This window comes from Apodemus sylvaticus, chromosome 6, assembly GCF_947179515.1.
Source record: "Apodemus sylvaticus chromosome 6, mApoSyl1.1, whole genome shotgun sequence".
NCBI classification, from domain to species: Eukaryota; Metazoa; Chordata; class Mammalia; order Rodentia; family Muridae; genus Apodemus; species Apodemus sylvaticus.
In genome coordinates, this window is record NC_067477.1 from 104,860,143 (window position 1) to 104,880,730 (window position 20,588).

General features: G+C 42.1%; 1 protein-coding gene across 6 annotated transcripts in view; it reads right to left on the minus strand.

Annotated features, from left to right (window-relative positions):
* The window catches only part of Nbas (NBAS subunit of NRZ tethering complex), a 283,532-nt gene that overhangs the window by 90,623 nt on the left and 172,321 nt on the right, over positions 1–20,588 (minus strand). For all 6 annotated transcript variants that reach the window (XM_052186094.1, XM_052186091.1, XM_052186093.1 and 3 more), the window contains exons 39-42: positions 15,955–16,031; positions 15,483–15,620; positions 5,194–5,423; positions 1,114–1,224 (exon numbers count right to left, since the gene is read on the minus strand). In XM_052186094.1, coding sequence (XP_052042054.1) covers positions 1,114–1,224; positions 5,194–5,423; positions 15,483–15,620; positions 15,955–16,031 — 556 coding nt within the window. The remainder of the gene's footprint in view (positions 1–1,113; positions 1,225–5,193; positions 5,424–15,482; positions 15,621–15,954; positions 16,032–20,588) is intronic.

Consider the following 20,588-nt stretch of genomic DNA (forward strand, 5'->3'; position numbering starts at 1 on the left):
GACAGCATTAGCATCTATATAATAGCATCATCACAGTATAATTTGATAAATGCTAAAAAATATAGATGTTAAGATTTCAGTGATTAATAAACATTTAAGATGCCATATCATAAGCACAGCACAGTCTGGTCTGGTTCCTACTTCTCACCCCCACGCAATCCCCACTTCTGGCCTCATTCACACTGCTGCTTTGCCAGGCCCGCAGACTCATCATGCTCCTAGTCAAAGAACCTCTATGCTTGCTAAGTCATCTACCACAAAATGGCTCCCTTCCCTTTCCAGTACAGTTGAACCTAACTTAATATTGAGATCTCAGCTTATAAAAGTCCACATTGAATTGCCCTAATGAAATACTCAGAGAAGAAGACATCATAACATAAAGTTCACACTCAGATCACAGACCTAGAAGCTAAAGACATTCGTCCTGGTTGAGTCTCTAAGTCTGCACAAACTATTGCAGGGCGAAGGAAAAGCAGCACACACTGTCTGCACTCTTGTCTCCTCTAATATAGCCTGCAAACCAAATGCAGAAGCTCTATTCTGACTACCTTATCCAACCCCAATCTACTCCCCAGTGCTGATCTAAACACCACAGCAGGTTTATGCTATTTGAGACCATTAGAATGTTTCTTTATTGCCTTCCAGGGGGATTAAACATCAATAAGTAAACACTTGGGAGTTACTCAAACCACACCCAAAGCACAGCACAGCTCATAGGCTATGATGCTGGGAAAGCCTTCGCTAACTATTCTACCTTCCTTACTGGGCTTTCTTACATGTAGCATAAGATATTTTCATACTACACTAACCCATTATTCAATTGACATCTAATGCCTACTACAGATTCTAAGTTCCATTATACCCACCCATATTCTCCACTACTAAAACAGCACTGCCAGCAGATTCTCAATAAACATCTGAATGCATTGTAAAGTGTCTAACTCAGAGCTCTGATGAGAAACAAGACTTCTGGGTACTGGAAAAGGAAAGCCTGTGCTAAGACAGCCTGGGCCATAGCTAAGAGGAACACTGGCAGTGCATGTTTCTAAGACTGTTCTAAACCAGAGCCTGAAGAAAGACATGGACATTACTGTGCATGTCAACTGTACTTACCCACTATCACTGAACAGGAACTCCAAATGGGTCATGAAGACTTCCCACTGTGAGATACTGTACCGCTGTGCCAGTGAAAGAGCGATGCTGTAGACATTTTCCTCAAGGGTTCTTCAGGAGTGGTCACCAAGAACAGAGAAAGAAAAGAAAAGAAACAAATGACCCGAATCTGCAAAGAAAATTCTCTTCCGAAAACAGAGTTGTGTCAGGGGTGGCGGCACTGTCCTCCCCAGGTCAGCTCTTGAAGGACACTGGAAGGACTGCCCAGCTTCCATTCCCAGTGCTGCAAGGCAGCTTACAGGGCCTTTCTGCCAGTGTCTCCCTCAGGGTAATTCTGACCCTACGAACCACCTGACCATGTGAAGAAACATTCTAATTGTCTCAAATAGGGTGGGCTTTGTGGTCAGTGACCAGGAATGACACTGAATAGCCTACAGAGCATAGGGTGGACTTCTCCAAGAGAGAATTACCCAGTCAAATAGCAATACTGCTGAGAAAAGAAAATAATAAGAATTCTGATTTCGATTCTATAGCCCCCAGGTGATATTTGAAGAGCATGGAAGTAAACCATAAAAAAAATGTTTTCTAAATTATCAGGTATTGTGTTGTTTCAGTCATAAAAATAAGAAAGATGTTTCTGGAGCACACAGCCTAATAGGATATGAGACATAAAATAAGAAGTAAATACAGCAGGGGTAGTTTTTTTTTTTTAATTCCAAAATATTGTAAGAATTAGGATTAAGAGTAATCAATTTGGAATGATGGATGAAGAAATGAAAATTAACTAAGCATAAATGTCGGCAGGCCAGTCTGACACACTCCTGAGAAACGGAGCAGGCTGATCAAAGAGTGCACAGACCTCAAAGCCTACGACTTTCTTTGTAGCCAACAAAGATCTGGAGGGAGATTTAAGACAGAAAATCACATCACGGGGTGTGTGTATGGGGGGTGGGGTTCATAAATAATACCAGGAAAATAGTTCAGAGAAGTAACATTGAGGTTACTGCAGGAATCCTACTTTCTTTGCAAAGGCAGAGACATAGGAAATAGAACTATCCTTAGCTAGAAGGACCTTGGTGCAACCACAGCCACAGCAATGAAATCTGTTACTGTGAGGATGGCCAGCTAAATCTCTAGCTAAATGAGCCACAGCATTTATGTGTTTCTTTAGTCGGGGGTTTGAAAAGCTTTCTGAACAGGGTCCTTAGTAAGTCCTTTCATTTTGCTGCCGTATGGTGTCTGTTCCCATCTTCTTCTGTATTCTTTTGGGATTCTTATTTGGTTTTTTATAAACCTTTAAAAGTAGGAGGCTATTCCAGGAAGTGAAGAGGTACAGAAGAAAATAACATGCTGCAAAAGTGTGTTAACCCATGCAGTTTGTTACTGCCAGTGGATATTTTTCTAGTTAAATACAGGCACTATATGATGAAATGAGAGAGTGCTAGGAAACATCACCAGTGAACCCTCTCTGTAATGAGAACTTAGCAGAGGGAGATGTTGGATATGGATTGGTGTGTGTGTGTGTGTGTGTGTGTGTGTGTGTATGTGTGTGTGTATGTGTGTGTATGTGTGTGTATGTGTGCATGCATGTGTGTATATGTGTATGTATATGTGTGTATGTGTATGTGTGTGTATGTGTGTGTATGTATGTGTGTGTTTGTGTGTGTGTGTGTATGTGTGTGTACATTCGTGTGAGGAGATAAGAGGATAATCATACATGGTATACATGTAGAGGTCTGAAGATCTCAGAGGTCAGTCTCCAGTTGCCTTCCAACTTTGGAGTCAAGTCTCTCACTGGCCTGCATCTTGTCAGATCGCTAAGGGTGGCTGTCCCTAAGCTTCCAGGGATCTGTCTGTCTCTACCTTTTCACCATTGCTAGGATTGTAAGAAACTGTTACCACATCTGGCCTTTCTCCACAGTCTAAGGAATCCAATACAGGTCCTCTAGCATACAAGGCAGGCACTTACCAACTAAGCTCTCACCCCAGCCCGCACTAGCATCTTTATCACTACATAAAGAAAAGAATTATTTTATACCCTTTTCAAAGCTACACCTCCTGAATCTGAGACTGTTTTCACGAAGACATTCATATAAGACATATGCAACAGACTTATGAAATCCAACAAGTAAGAAGAAGGGTCACCCTGTGCATTAGTAGAAATAAGAGTGGCAAAAATCTGGAGAAACTGTTTTTCAATACTGCCTTAGATATTGGAATAGCCACCAAATTAGAAATGGCAAAGCTCAACCCCTCACGGAAACTGTAAGGTATTTTAAACAAGCCATCCAAAGACTGTGGTGTATTTTTCTAAACAACCAAATAGAGAAGACTCTATTATATATTTATCAAAAGCGTGTATTTGTCCTTGAGGACATACTTCACATAGCATATGCCAGCTGCATACTTAGATGAAAACAGCAAAATGTAACTAATAAAATGAGCACTCCATACCTCACAGCAGTACATTCTGCATAACAACCCTCTCATAAGAAATAATCAACATGGCAGGGAGGATTACAAATGCCCAGAGGAAAGGTACACTGTATCTAGCATAGGAAACCCATCCTCAGTCTTCCTGCACAGAACAACACCTTAAAACCTACTTTCTCAGATTCTTCTTCCAAACAAGGAAGTTAGGTTACTCACTTTCTTGGGATACCATAAAATCAGATTTTAAATGACTTGGAAGCTGACCTTTTAGAAGACACGATGAGAAGAGAAAGCCACCTTTTAATCGAGACTGGCACAGGCTTTCTACACCATGTTTCCTTCCATTCTCCCTTGTTCTGCCTACCTCAGAGAGAATCCAGACACTTCTGAGAGCAAAGAGATGCAGGCTAAAATAGTTACCAGAGAATGTTAGCACAACTTTGCCATTTTCATAAGGATTTACAGGATAATATTGAATAACAGCATACTATTACCACAATCAAAACCATTTTTGGTATTTCAAAAGTAATTTCTCAGGAGTCACATGTAACTACCTGGTCAGCGTACACACAATTCAGTCATCGTTTCCAGACGACAATTCTAACCTTCATGGCACATGAGCACTTCATTGAGAACAGAAGCAGTGTACAAGAAGGCACACCATATTGTGATAGAGATGTGACATTCTTAAAATGTGACAGACTCAGATGAAGGTGAAACTTGTAGATTTTACCACCATGAGACTTGCGCCACTGACCAGCTCTAAGCAGCATTTTTTTCATTTAGTAAATGCAGATAAGCATATTTTCTATCACAGGGCTGTCTGCCATGAATGGCTTCGGATGCAGCTACAGCGCCACACATAGCACTTTGGATATGCTCCATGGTAAATGCTCAATAGTGGCGAGGGGGTGTTAGAACCAATTTCTACTGAGTAAATGAATGGTGATCACACTTCTCCCATCCTGTGCACACCACATACTACTCACTTGATCTAAACTACTAAAACACAGCAGAGCAGACTAAAACCCAAGGGAAACCCTTCCTTGCACTCCTAGAGACCCACTCTTGCAAATGCACTTCAGTTGTATCACCTTCTTAAGACAGGGCCTGCTGTTCCCTCAGAAAAGCAGAAAGGCAAATGGAAGCTTGTCCCTGCTTTGTGAGGAGCCTGGGTAGAACATAGCTTATTTCTCTAGAATCTAGGATGTAGGTGACTGTACTGTCAACACTGGACCTTCTAGAGTGAGGGCACTGGAGTTCTAAACACACTGAAGAATAACAACTCTTTGAAAAGTAAGATTCTCAGCCAAGAGTAAGAGGAAATCCCATTTAAGTTCTGTCATAGGCACCATCCTTCTCACCACCCCATGGCCTGTGTGTCTAGAACAGGCGTGATTCAGGAATTGGATTCCCAGAGATATGAGAAGTTAACAGCAAACACCACCACCATTCTACCACCACCCAGTGCTTCTACCTCAATTGACAAGACACTTAAGTCTCTCTACAGATCTAAGAACCATCTACTCCTCCTAGCTGAGAACGCTAGAGGAAACTCTTGTGGTAACATATGCACGCTAATCTAGGAAATCAATTCATCCTTTTGCATTTTAAATCCACACTTCAGGAGAAAAAGTGACCTCTTACTCTGCAAGACCCAGGATGGTTTCTCTTTTGTACTGGTCATCAGCGGTAAACCTCTGCACATCCACACCCTTCCTCAGGCCCTGGAGGAGCTGAGCCTGGGTGAAATCCAGCAGACGTTCGTTGTAGTAGTGCAGCTGCCTGGTCAGTGACAAGAGGTCCTCAGGCCAGGCTTCATGCCCATGCTGAGCCACATGCCTGGTAACCATTTTGATTAATTCCTTGGGATCGACCTGTGAAAGTTGTAGAAAAATGTATTTTATGTACAGTATGAATATATGAACAACTATTTAGAAAGAGCAGAACACAGTTCCTGGAAAACTGGATGCTACTTTCCATTGCTTGGTACATTTAATCATAGCCACCTAAAAGCCAAGTCATAGGTAGCACTTCGCACACCTCAAAAAAGCACACAGAGCCAAGCCTACAGTCTCTCTGAACTAAACCCTGCTTTGATTTTTTTCTATCTTAAAAACTTCTAAACAAATTAAAATTGATACTTTCACCTTTTCAACTAACATACAACTACATCACATTTCGTCTTAATCTGCTAGTCATTTTCTTTATTCCCTCAGGGATGACATTCTCCTCTTATGACCTCTAGATGCATTCTTGTGGCCCACCACAATGCTCTCAGTAAGAAAGGGACAGTCTAGTAACTTTACTATATAATATTAGACAGTGAAATGGAAGAACGTTTTCTTTGAGGATAGGTTAGAAAAACAAGAATAAAAACTGACTCTGGCTTGCAAAGGCAGACACTACTAGACATAGAAGAAAGCATGCAAAGGTCCCTGTTCTGTTCTATTTTGTTTTGTTTTGTTTTGGGGTTGGAAGGGACATAGGGCCAATGGTTCTTGGCAGCTTCTTGAAAAGCAATAAAATTAATGAAATATAGCAGAACAGAGAATCCAACAGATGACAGGGCATGGGAATGAGTGATTAAGTAGTCATATTTACTTAGTGAACATATATGTAAGTTGGTCTGAGAGTCAATAAGGCAAACCAGAGGCTCAGCCACAGTTTTGGAATTAAAAATCATATAAACCATAATGGCCTTAACTCACCCCATCCTGATTCCTCAGAGGCATACTACATATTTTGAAATACGTAAGTAAGAGAGGAAAAAATCCACACTCTATATTTGCTTCTCAGAACTCCATTCCTAATGATGATAGGCTGTCAGCATTTTTAACATGAAAACCCATTATTCTGAGCTACACAGGAGATTTGTCAATGTTGAGTCTATTCAACCAAACCTGGCCTGCCAGTCTCTCTCTTCATCCCTGTTATGAAACAATCTGGAGGCATAGATAAAAGCCAATTAAAGAAATGCTGGATTCCAACAGACAGACTTAAGTAAAAGTCAGCCTAACAGATTTTTTTTTCTATACACACACACACATATATTTGGTCATAATCTCAGAAAAACACAACACTAAATTCTACCATAGGAAGCCACAAGGCCATTTTAAATTCATTCAAGGTGCATTTTTAAAAAAGACATAATGTGCCTGTGCAACTCCTTAACATTTATCTCCTCCAATTTAGGCTTAGTTTATCAATGGAAAGCATTCAATGCCAGTGATTATTTCCCTGAACGTTCTTTGGCTAGTTACTTCATGGTTAGATAAATGTCACCTTCACTTAAATTGCTTAAGAAATAATCTGAAATATCTCCGATGTTTAAATTCATCTGCCTTCACAATTATAGCTTACATAGAGTATAAAACCTTTGTTCTTATGTTCTTTTACCAAAAGGGTGATGGTGGGGGGAGAATTTGTACACGTATATGCTAAGCAATGCACTACAAGAATGTATCCGTCTACACCAGAGATGCAGTCTACTCAGACAGACAGTGGAGCAAGCAGAGGTAAGGTAGCTAGGCACGATGAGCTTGGGACGCCACAGGGAGACAGAATTTGTCAGAGAAGTCTTCCTAGAAGACTTAATATCCAACCTAATGTCAAATACTAGCACCAGAAAGGCCCCAAGGAATATGAAGATATACCCCAGCAAAGATTAGATAAGTATATTCTAGGGCCTAGAACTATAAAGAAAAACAGAAGGAATAAATCAACTCTCCCTGCTATTATGGAGTTGTGTGGGAATCAGTGGTAGGATGGTTACTTTATGGAGTTCTGAAAACCCTCTAGGCAAGTCTATGACAAAGTTTCTAACTTGAGTTAATTAGGGCATGAAGACCTACCCTAAATGTGAGCTGCACCAGCCCAAGACTAGGAGTCACACACTGAATACATGAAGAGAGTGCGACAGTGCCAGCACTCCTCTCTCACGTCCTGACTACTGACTGCGAGTGACTAGCTGCCAATGCTCACTTCCCAGACATGGGGTGTCACTTTCAGACTGTGAGCCAGCAGAAACCTTCCCCTGCTCAAATTACTCCTTTACTCAAATTACTCACAGTGACAAGAAACGTGTGTGTGTGTGTGTGTGTGTGTGTGTGTGTGTGTGTGTGTGTGCTTGTGTATATGTGTGTGTGTATGTGTGTGTGTGTGTATAAAATGATGTATCTCGTGACAGAAATAGACAAAAAGGGAAACATGCTTCAGCTTATGGTTAATATATGTTTCCTTTTTACATGCACAGTGTTTTACATATAACTCTGAACTTTCTGCCATGGATTCAGCTCCCTGTGCAGTTAGTTATCTGGTAGTATCTATCAGTGTGGGCCACGTACTCTTTTCTTTACCAGTGACAGAGTCCTGCCATTCTATTTTACGAGGGAAGTTGCTTTCACACCTGCATATATAAATAAGTGTAGGAAATTTGAGAAGAGCTATTTGATCTGAGCTGTTTCCCAGCCAGTCTTTCCTTCTGTAATAGCATTTTTTGCTCAGGTCTCTGAGAACACCTCTTTTGGAAACTACTCCTTATTAGAATGATGAACAGTGGTATTCTATTAATTGCTTGATGGCAGATTTATCAAAATGACATATGTATTAATTATCAAAATAGCTGTGGAGTTTAGAGACATGATATTTTTCATTATTTCAAATAATTGTGGGAAATGTAAGAAAAGGAGACAACTTTTTACTAAGCCTTCAAAGAAAAAGAAAAATTACTTCTGCAGGAGAAACAAAATTGGCCCCGAGGCCTGGATTCCTAGCATTTCCTCTCAATCATCAAGTGCATGGCTTTAAATCTGATGCAATGTCTTCCATATATTCCTCTTACAGACTAAAGGAGGAAGGCGGAGAGGTGCGCTGTAGACTGCAGCTGCCTTGTAGATCATTTGCTTATTGGCACTATTGTTTTCTATGTCTTTCTTAAGGGACTTGGCTGGTTATTATTACTTCTAAAATTCAACACAAATTTCGGTAGAAATTACCCCAAGAGCTCATGACTTTTCTCAAAATATTCCGAATTAATTCTGAATCACTGGTGCTTTATCTGATACACATTCAATCATGTCTACAAATGTAGGCTACGTAAACTTTCTAAAGTGTTTTCACTTGAACTTCACATCAACTCTGCCATGGGGACAACAAACTGCTCCTGACTCTCAGGTGTCTGCTTGTATTTCAGGGCCACTGGCTGCAGTCCAGAGTGGGGAAGGAAATTCAAGGCACGTGGCCTCCTACGCACGTCCTAACACCGCTTACGCATCTCCAAACCTTCTATGACCACCCTTGCTCCTAATAAATAAAAAACAAATTTAAAAAATGAAATAAAATTAGGACAAATGTTAGAGGAGGGGATAATTATTTAACACTCATTTGCCAGTCATTATATAAAACTGTAAAGAGATGAGAAAGGATGCTCCAAATCCCACCTAAAACACCTGGTGAGTCGCACCCCTGCTGGCTGGCTCGGGACAGCCTGCCCTTCTTAAGGCACAGGCAGGAAAATCTATCCATCCACCTACAGTGGCATGCCCTCATGGTTAGTCACAGAGAGTAGAGAGAGATGTGGAGAGACTAAGCAGCCAGAGCCAAGCAGCAGGACAAGTGAGTGAACACTGCACCTCCCTGGGTGTCAGTGTGTGGAGGCAACAAATTGAAACCACTTGGATTTCAATTTCCAGGATGATTCATCAGGAGTTGGTCATATTTAATTCTGAAATCAGCGGTGCTCTTTGATGTAGAGGAAGATGCTGAAGAGTCAAATGATGAGGCATTAGTCTGTGGACTCAGTGCACCAGCTCCAGTGCCTGCCTCTCCTCCTCCTTCCAGTCCATGCACATCTGAAGCTTTCTGCATCCTAATGTCCCACTGTACAACAGTAGACAAGATTCATGAATGTATTTACATGCCAATTCACAGGCAGTGAGTGTGTCCAGGGAATTAGGTCCCGAGGATACAGGAAGCAATGGGATTTCTGCCCTCAAACAGTCACTGAATTGAGAGGAGACACATGGGCATTTCCTATAATGTCGTTAAGGAGCCTTTCCCTGAGTACATATACAAGGAATAAGAGAGATGAGAGAAAGAGGCCACTCTCTGTGGACGAGGCAAAATGGGCATCAGGGAAAGCACCTTGGCTCAGATTCATTTGTCCATTGTGGCGGGAGACAGCAGATAAGAAAGGACTAAGTCCACATATCCACAGAGGCACACAACACAATTTTAATCTCAGAAGAGCTAGAATATAATCTCTGAAAGAGGCAATGTCAGGAAATGAGCCTAGAGGGACAGGAAGAGACAGCCCGTTCACCGGGCTTTATCTGTCACACATACGAGTTTAGATTTCATTTTATCGACGCAGCAGCACATGAAAATATCCTGCTGGGAATTTCCATTAGACTTGTATGCCAGAAAGATCACTCGGGTCCAAAAAGAAAGTGACACTCCTTCTTCTGCAAAAGAGCCAGAGTGCCAGCATGCCCACGTACTGAGCACAGAAAGTTCTGACAGGATGTCACTTTCTACTGAAGTAACCTTGAGCAACTCACCACAGTCCTCTGAGTCATTTTCTGCAAAGAGTTGTCCCCTGCACAATGGAGCTGCTCAAAGGACCAAGTGGAGGGTGGATGTGATGGAATTTTTAAAGCAGACAAGTAGCTGCAAGGCTCACTTTACATGTCTATGATGCCTCTGCAATGGCAATGAACAAGGCACTGTGCTGACTGAGTTCACACCCCTTCCTGACGCGCCCTTAGCCGCTAAGACGGCCTGCCTCTGGACACAGATCAGTTCGTCCCTTCTCCTTGCTCAGGCAACTCTTTAATGCTTTGAATTTCATAAAGTAAAATTTTAAGAGCAACTCAAATACTTTGTGATAAAATACCACAGTATATAAGGCAGAATGACGACACTGCTGGGACTGTGGTGTTGCCATTTCCTCTCCAGAATATCCTTCCTATCAGTAGCTGCACAGTGATGCTCATGCTTTACTCAAGGTTAGCTCTGTCAACTGACACCGCTCCTGAGACGGCTGAGTACTGCACAGGCAAGTACACACACACACACACACACACACACACACACACGCAAGTACACGCACACACATGCACACATGCACACACATACTCCTCTACTTCCCATTACTTAGCTTTACATTTTGTTCATGGCATTATGTGGGAGTTTGAGTGAAATGTTCCCCCTAAGAATGTGTTTGAACACGTGGTCCGTGGTCCCCTGGTGATGGCCCTGTTTGTGTAGGTTGTGGAATGCTCACAGCCTGCTGGAAGAAGCGCCTCACCGGGGCCTGCAGTTTATACTCTACTTCTACATCACTCTTTGTGTTCATGAGGAAGATATGACCCCTCAGCTTCCTGCTCAGGCCTCTTGCTGCCATGCCTCCTCTGCCATAATGGACACTCCCTCTGGGATCCCAAGCCAAAATAATTCTTTCACAAGTAGCTTTGAGTCATGGTGTTTTACTGAAGCAGCAAAATGTAAGCAGCACAGACCCATTTCCCCAGGAGATGCGTTCGTAAGTGGGGCGGGGCTTTATAAGCTGTGCTCACTAAGGTTCCTCCAGAATACTGCCTGCCTCAGAGTAGTCAGATGGGATACAGTCACTAAAAACACACACAGCTCAATCTTCCAAGGTATAGTCCGTAATTATGAGTTTACAACCATATTCCCAAGAAACATTTATTTGTTTATTACCCCTTCAGGTCTCAGGACTGGTTCTAAGCACTAGGAAATCTAATAAACACAACTGACCATGCTTTGAAATACCTCATTACCCAATGAGTAAAAAGTATAAAATCTCTAAAAAATAGAGTGTACACATCGTGTAGGGGCAAGCCCAGGGTAACTGTGTGAGGAGGGCCTGCGCAGATGGGCAGTGCTACAGCAAGATGATGGGCAGTCCTGAGGAAGGACATAGTGGGGACAGATGGGAAAGTGGGTGTAAATGAACCTAGCAGTTTACCACACTTAGTAACCCCTTCAGGGACTCTGCTGGCTTACATCTTCCAGCTTTCAGAACAGGGAATTTAACATCAATAACTTTTATCATAACTTCCCTCCAAAGAATTGGTTAGAGATTTTTTTGAAGCTAAGAACAGAGCAGGGTGTGGCTCTGTTGCAAGATTTCTGGCTTTCTCAGAGCTGTTCCTCAAGGGCACACACTGGATCTGCCCTTGGTTCTCTTGCCTGTTGCATTCACCACTCTGATCCACACCTCATGTAACCATCCTGTACATAGTTTTACTTTTACTTTTTACAATTGTATAGAAGTGTGCTTTGTATCTGGTCACTCTGACCTCCCCTCCCCACCTCCTACGTCAGCACTTCTCTCTCCCCATGATCTCCCTTACAAGTCATGAGTTTTGTATTTGGGCCCGAGGTCATTTGTGTGTCAGTGCATTTGGAGGGTCAGCATAATGTATACAACTAAGGACAGTGACTCTCTTCTAGAATCTACCAATAAACACTCAGAGGTAAAAGGTAAAGGCCCCAAAAGCTCCTCCCACTTTCCTGACTGTGGACAGAACTGGTCTTCTATGTTCCCAGTGCACATCACTACTGATTACAGACTGGAATTGTGTTTCACAGCCCTACACATGATCTTCCTACTCCTACATACCACTGGTCATACAACATACCTTCTCTTTTCCCTTTTAAATGAGTTATTTTTCTTTTTAAGTTATGTATGTATGTGTCTGTCTATACAGGACCACAGATGCCTACAGATAAGTGGGTGCCAGCTATCTAACACAAGCATTGGGAACCAAACTCAGGTCCTCGGCCAAAACAGTAAATGCTCTTAAGCCACGGGCCATATTTTCAGCTACCTTGTACAACTCTCTTAAGCAGATGAGAAGAATATTTATAGCTCATTGACATCAGGCATCTTCCTTGTTTCAGCCCAGTGGAAAAGAACAGAATGACAGTTGCAACAGGTACAGTTAGTGATAAATGGGCTGAGAGCTTTTCAGTCTTTTGATTTCAAGGACAGTACAAAACAGAGCATGTGGTAGGATATTGCTATGGTTGTGACGGTTAAGTTCCATTGTCATTTTGATTAAACATGGAATCTGAAGTTCTCAGGTGATTAGCAAATCTTTCCTCTGAGCATATCTGTATTTACAGTATGTGTTAACTGAGTGGCCTGCCCTGAATGTGGCTAGTATTGTGCCACAGGTCAGAAGGCCAAGTGGAATAAAGAGAGAAAAACAGGAATTCTTTATCATGACCACACCTCACTTCTCTTCTTCCCCACTGCCATGATACTGCCTGAACATTTTGATTGCTTCACACCCCAAACAAATCAACCATGGACGCAGAGGTGAAACTGAGCACAGGTCGCCCTTCCATCCTGAGTTGCTGTGTTGGGTTAGTCACGACCAGGGACACAGGTGGCATCAGAAAAGTGAGCCTGTGGCTGTGACTCGGGTTCGCCATGGATGTGGTGCCTCTGGAGTCAGTTTGTATACAATCGTCTCCCCTTGCTCGTCTCCCATTCTCATCTGGAACAGGCATATTTACCTCTGTGGCACAGAACACAGCAAGTGTGCGCCTTGATTTTGTTTTTTATGGGGGCCTGGAGATAAGAACTGCCTTCAGTATGAGGGAGACACTTGGAGCTTGGCAGTTCGAATAATGTAAGCACTCTTAAGACTATGGAGACTCGTGGTGCTGGACTGAATGCACTTGACATTATATAGCAAATGTGAGCTATTCGGGGCTCAGGGCTGGAAAGTTGTGATCTAACAAAATATATCTGGGTGTCTCACTGATAAGTACTTATATCCCATAGTCTAGGAGACAAGATAGAATAAAAGGGTGTAGGAGAAATTCATAATATTCTCCCTCCTTTCTCTGCAACTTCTGCCAAGTGTTCCTATTATAAAGATGGGAGAGGCCTCCTTCCAACAATGGGGTCAACCAGATATGAACTCATACCTTGGAACTATGAACAACAGCAGCAGAAATCTTTCTCCTTTTAGAATTGTTTCTCTTGGGTGATTGCAGCCATGGCCAAAAGCTAATGACTACAGTGACATAGACTGAAATGGAAGAGAAGATCCTCATTCCAGCACATGCACTGAATGTTAAGATATCCACTCAGAGAATTCAGTCAAACATGCTCTGAGATTTCAACTGATCTGGGGAAATATTCAAGTATACAACAAAGTACAAAGCATTTGCCAAAGTAAATGCTTTACTGTATGTCAACAAATTGGTATCTTGAAGCAAATTACTTGTTTCTTTTGTGTATAATAATGTACTAATGAAAATAAGCACAAAATAAACTCAACACATGTCCCTATTTAATCTCCAAGACAAGATGCCTATGCTAGTTTGAATGAAAATGGGCCCAGGGACTCATACATTTGGAATCTTGGTCCCCATGTAGTGGAACTATTTGGAAAGAAGTAGGAGGTGTGGCCTTGACCAAGGAGGGGTCACTCAGGTGGGCTTTAAGATGTCAAGGAGCATGCGTGCCATCCTCACTGCCCCTGCTGGCGGTTGAAGCGAGCACTCAGCTGTTCCTGCTGCCACGCCCTCACTCGCCATCAGGACTCTAACCCTCTGGGACCATAAGCCCAATTACATATTTTCTTTTGTAAGTTGCCTTTGTCACTGCCTTTTGTCACAAAAAGAGAAAAGATACTAATATCTAACAAAAGCAACTAGATGGAGGGAAGGTTTGCTTTGGCTTATAATTTCAAAGGATCCCATCCAGCACAGCAGGGAGGAGGCATGCTGGCTGGAAGAGCTCTGGACCTGGGGTGGTGGACTGCAGTGTAGTTTATTCCCATCTAGAAAGGTACTAAAAATAAGGAACTTGGGCCATAAGGAGAAGGAAATATTGCTGACAGGCCTCAACCAGTTAGGCACTTTTGCTATATTAATCAGTTCCAAAGGTTCCAAGGCCTTCCAAACCAGTGTCAGTTCCTGAGTCAAGTTACGTTCAAGTACTTCATTCTCAATCCACACCATGACTCATTGATATGCATTTATTATAATTTTTCACATCCTTGGGAATTGTATCCTGGGACTTGTGCATGCCTTACCTTTAGCTACAATGCCTGGTGCTATTTGATTCACATAAAAATATCTGAGGTTTTAAAACAAAATTAGAGTACCTTTATGTAAAATTAGTAATCATAATTATAGACAATAGAAGTGACAACCAAGAAACAAAGTTGAAGTCCTCAAATAAATACCTCAAATATAGTAGGTATAAGAGCTCACTGTTATTCCTTAGCCAAGCAGTATTGAGATACCCAAAACACAGCTAGGCGCAATTCATCCCCTATACTGGCTATGTCCTAGGAATATAGCCCTGTGCTGTGGGTGGTGCATCCTTTCCATTTAAATAAAAAGTGAAGATGAGAGCCATAGTTGTCACAAGTACAATGTCTTTCACATACTTTATGGGCCTGATTTGTTTAGAATGATCGTGACAACTCTAATTTTGACACACCTATGAAATTATTTCTTTAGAGTCTGCCTTGTCACTTTAAGCTGTGAGCTAAAGATAAACTTTTTATTCCTTAAGAAACTTTTGTCCATATCTTAGCACAAGAACAGGAAAAGAAAGTAAGACATCTACTATGCTAATTTAGAAAACCAGCATCAGGGAGCTATGTGGGATATGACTTAAAACCAAAAAAAACCTAATTCTACCTTTTAGTCTTTCCTAAGAATTTAGTATAATCATCTTTGAAAGGAAAAAGTGAATCAGGATTCACCATCTGTATTAGACAATCTGTGTCTTCACCTGTCCTGGGAAACAGCAAAGTCTCAAAGAAAAGGCCAGCACTGTCTTCCAGGAAGCATTTACACTCAAGGAAAAGGGGTTATTTGAACTATTCCAGAATAGTGTAGACTGATTTGTGAGTAGAGTAGAAACTGTAAGGACTCACCCTATAAAGAGGATGGCACGTGTCCCTGAAACACGGAGCCAATCGGGCATAGATCTGCAGGCTGTAGTAGTAGGCTGCCAGCTGGAGAGACAGTGCCGAGTGAGCCTGCTTCTCGAAGCACTTGTTAGCATCCAACACCTAGGAGCAAGTACCACAGAATCGACTGAGCTGAGGCGAATGGGGAGACCATCAGACACGATCACATGGTGACTGGCCTAGGTCTACAGACTACATGTCACCACATGCAGTAGGATGACCTGGAAGGAAGGTCAACTTTACTATATAAAAGCAGACTGAAGAATGAACATGAAAGCTACATCACAGAGTCGAGTCTCTGGACACTGACGAGGCCCTTCTAGTACCTAGAACTGTGAGCAAAAGAAGACACACACACAACACCCAGTTTCCTTGACAGTGACTCCCAGGAGAGGAATTTGCTTATTTATGTTTTTTGTTGGTAAGGTAAGCTTACCTGAGGTAAGGCAAGGAGATAAGCAAGAGCCAATGTCATGTCATTCGGCAAAGCATCACTTGCTAGTTGCAAAAGAACTGAATGTAGAGGGGAGAAAAACAAAAACTGTATTACTCAGGGTGGAACCTGCAGTTGTTATTTTGTTAAATAGCCACGCTGTTAAAATTACTTCTGAATATTTATGTTTGTACACATGGACCTGAGGTGCTCTCAGCCTTGCTGAGGCAGCGTTCTGTAGGGGACAACATTGAGAGGACAGATACAGGGGAGAGGTGAGTGCTCGGCCCAACATGAGACATCTTTAACACCCTCCTCCACCCCTGCCTGACAGGTGCAGGGACCACCAGGAAGAGAGGAGTCTCAGGAGATGGAGAGCAGCCAAGAGAAACACTGCCTTCTGCAGCTCATAGTTGCTGTAGGAGGGGGAATCCCTCTTGCTTGAAAACCGTGGACACCATTAGCATTTTCCATGTTCTTCTGGTGAATGGCTCACAGTCATTACACAAAGGAAACACTAACTGGACTTAGTAGAGTTCCAAAAAAAATGATGTAGAACAGGGAGAAGATCTGTTCATGGAACTATGTGGGAATTTGGGATGGAAATGGGTAGTTCAAATGGTTAATGGTACACATGTATGATATTCTTAACAATAAAAAAACTTGTTAAAAACAGGGCATTCTTTGTTAAGAGTGCTTTTAGCCTTGTATGATATCAATGAACAAAAAGCTTCAGATGCTTTAACTGTTTATGAAAATCCACTTGACACCGACTTAACACAGACCACATAAAACTGTTAAACAGTAACCTCCCCATAACTGGGAAGATTTGAAGTGTGTTTCACTAACACTTGAGCAACCGGGTCGGAGCAGTTCTTGCAAAGCTCCAGCCTAAGGACGACCATGATGGATCCTCAGGACACAGGCTCTCTAAAGATGAGGGCCATGCTGCAAACCATGTGTATCAAGAATGGCTAACTGGGGCAATTCCATGAATATCCTAAAACGGGTTCAGGAGAACAGATCTATAAAGGGCCGCAGAGATGGCTCAGATGTGGCTCCTCCACAGAACCCAGGTTCAATTCCTGGAAACTACATGGCAATGCAATCACCCATAATGTCAGTTTCAGGGAATCCAAAGCCTTCTTCTGGGCTCTGTAAGCACCAGGCACATACATGGTGCACAGACATATATATATTCACACCAGACAGGAATTGACATAAAATACAATTTAAAAATTTAAAAACATACATTGTGGGATTACAAACTTATACAACCGCTCTGGAAATCAAACTGGCAGTTACTCAGAAAACTAGAAACAGTTCTACCTAAGACCCCCTATACTGCTCCTGGGCATATACCCAAAAGATGCTCCACCAAATCACAAAGACACATGCTCCACTATGCTCATAGCAGCTTTATTTGTAATATTTACAAACTGGAAACAACCAAGATGTTCCTCAACCAAAGAATGGATACAGAAAATGTGGTTCATTTACCCATTAGAATAATATTCCATTACTAAAAACGAAGGCATCATTAAATTTTCAGGCAAATGGATAAAACCAGAAAATATCCTAAGTGAGGTAACCCAGATCCAAAAGGACATGCATCGTATGTAGTCACTGATAACTGGCTATTAATCATGAAGAACAGAATAGCTACGATACAACACAGAGGCCCAAAGAAGGTAAGCAAGAGGGAAAGCCCAAGTGAGGGTGCTTCAATGCCACTTAGAAGGGAACAAAACAGTCATGGGTGGGCAGAGGGAGAGACAGTGCTGGGTGGGAGAGAGGAAGTGGGGAATATGGGTGACAGGATCAGGTATGGGGAGAGACAAGAGAAGCACAAAAGACAAGGACAATGAATGGAAATCTGAAGTTGCTGGGGTGGGGGGAGTGGATCTCTAGAAAGTCCCAGAGACCTGGGATGGGGGAGACCCCCAGGATTCAATGTGGGTGACCTTAGCTGACATGCCTAACAGTGGGACATGGAACCTGAAGAGGCCAGGGAGGACTCACAGTGAAGGGATAAGGACACCAATCCATCCACAAAACTTTCAACTCAAAATGTGTCCTGTCTAAAGGAGCAAACTTGAAGCAGAGTCTGATAGAATGGCCAACCACTAACTGGCCCCAACTTAGACCAATCCCTGACATTATTATTGATATGCTGATATGCTTACCAACAGGAATATAACTGTCCTCTGAGAGGCTCTACACAGCAGCTGACTGAGACAGATGCAGATACCCACAGCCAAGCATGGGATGGAGGCTAGGGACCCTTATGGAAGAGTGGGAGGAAGGATTAAAGGCACTGAAAAGGATAGGAACCACACAGGCAGACCAACAGTGTCAACTAACCTAGACCCTGAGAGCTCCCAGAGACTGAGCCACCAACCAAAGAGCACAGGCTTGGCCCAGGCCTCCTGGTACATATGGAGCAGGGGGCTGTCTTGTCCTACCTCAGTGGGAAAGAATGTCATAATCCTCGAGACTTGATGCCCCAGGGTGGGAGGATGCCCAGTGGAACCCACCCTCTCAGAGGCAAAGAGAAGGAGTAGGAAGGAGGGACTCTGAGAGGGGGAATTAGGAAGGGGCAGGATTTGGGATCTTAATTAAAAAATAATAAAATAAAATAAAATAAAATAAAATAAAATAAAATAAAATAAAATAAAATAAAATAAAAAAACATAGGTTTGTAATTTAGGAAAAAATCTCTGTTACTATAATGAAGATGACGTTTGTTCTGAGAACAGCCCTCCATCTCACGATGCATACAAAGAGAGCAAGCCATTGGATTTACTCATGTGATAAAACTCTCTAACCATTAACAGTTTTTCCACAAAAATGGTTATAAGCAACAACCTGCCAATATCATGACTTTAATAAAACAATCCATGGACAACCGGTTTTAGATTTACACACAATTTGTTTTGATAAGGATATAATCTATTTATTTGTGGCCTTAGTCAAATCCCTTGTAATCATATACACTTGAATTCATTGTATTAAAAAAAAATTATCAAATGCTGCACTCGATCCTACCATTGAGGCATTTGTACTGCACAACTGTTGCTGATTTATCTACTACAGCACTCAATAGGAATCAGCCAGGCTGCCCATCAACACATGAATGCCAAATGAGAATTTGGTATTTATAAAATGAAATACTATTCAGCAGTAAAGAAAAATAAAATCATGTTTGCAGGGAAATGGAAGGATTTAGAATATACATTATTAAGCAATGATACACATAGAAAAATCTGCATGTTCTCTTTCATTTGTGGAATGTAGAATGTTACACATGCACATATGTGAACAAATGCACATGTGAATACTGTGTGACAGGAAGAAAAGAAAGGCTCACTTCTAGGGCATGAGGATGGACTGAATGCAGGCAGTGAACACAAGTTATAAAGGAAGACACAAAGTTGTTCTTCACTACCTCTATTGTGCATTTTCCATTGTTTGTGTGGGAAAGTGCATACACATCTATTCCATAGCAAAAGTTAAAAACCCAGTGAGAGGCTCTACAGCCTCTGTGCAAAATGATGACTAACTGGATAGAAGCTCACTGAAAGGTGAGTGTGTATGTGTGTGTGTGTGTGTGTGTGTGTGTGTGTCTGTGTGTGTGTGTGTGAGAGAGAGAGAGAGAGACAGAGACAGAGACAGAGACAGAGAGAGAGTCCAAATTTTCAATAACATACTAAAATGAAAGAGAATTCTGTGTGAATAATCCAAAAGGAATAGAATTTTATTCTAGAAACACACTGCAGGATCCCCACAGGAGTCCTTCTCTACGTGGACAAATATTTAAGTTATTACTCTAATCTGAGCTTAACTGATGGCTGGAATAATGAGGCGCAACCCGTAAGTGCCTAAGGTGCCCTAGAATATAAATTTTCCTGTGGTGATTCTGACGAGAAAATACTGAGCTTTCTCTTCTGTGCCTCTTGCAAAGTGTTCAGCTTCTGTAAAAAGAGTTCCATCCCCAAGGTTTGCTCCATCCCTTAGGAACCAAAGGAACCACATCCAGGCCTCCCTCCAGAGAAATCATAGACTTCTAAAATGGTTTCTAACCAACAGAGATTCATTTGAAATCCCATTCCCAAACTCACTCCTTCAATCATTATCAAGAGAAGCTTTCTCTAACTAGACATTCCCTAAAATAAGAAGCAAAGTCTTCGACATTCAAAACTCCATGCATTAGGACAAGAGCAAACAATACTTTTTTCCTAAAGAAATAACTTTAAAGCACAACAACAACAACAACAAAAAAAAGCCCAAATCACCTCTTTGCCAACAACTGTAGGAAGAAGACAGCAGGACTGGACGATGAATGGGTCCGGGAAGCCTTCAAGCTCAAGGATGAACCACAGCACAAACCATTGATCGCGGACTACAGAAGCAAGCATGCAAGCGAGGCACAGGCTGTGTGAGGCTCCGGACTGCTAAGGGGACATGGCAAACACCCACACAATCATCAGCAACAGGACTTCATTTCCCAGGTGGCGCTCTAAGGAGAGCTCACAACTGACCCCTATCTGTCTCACATTGTCTACCATTCAGTACACATCTTCCATCCTTGAGGGAGCTCATCTTAGAGGAACAGAAGAAAGTCCATCCCCTCGCAC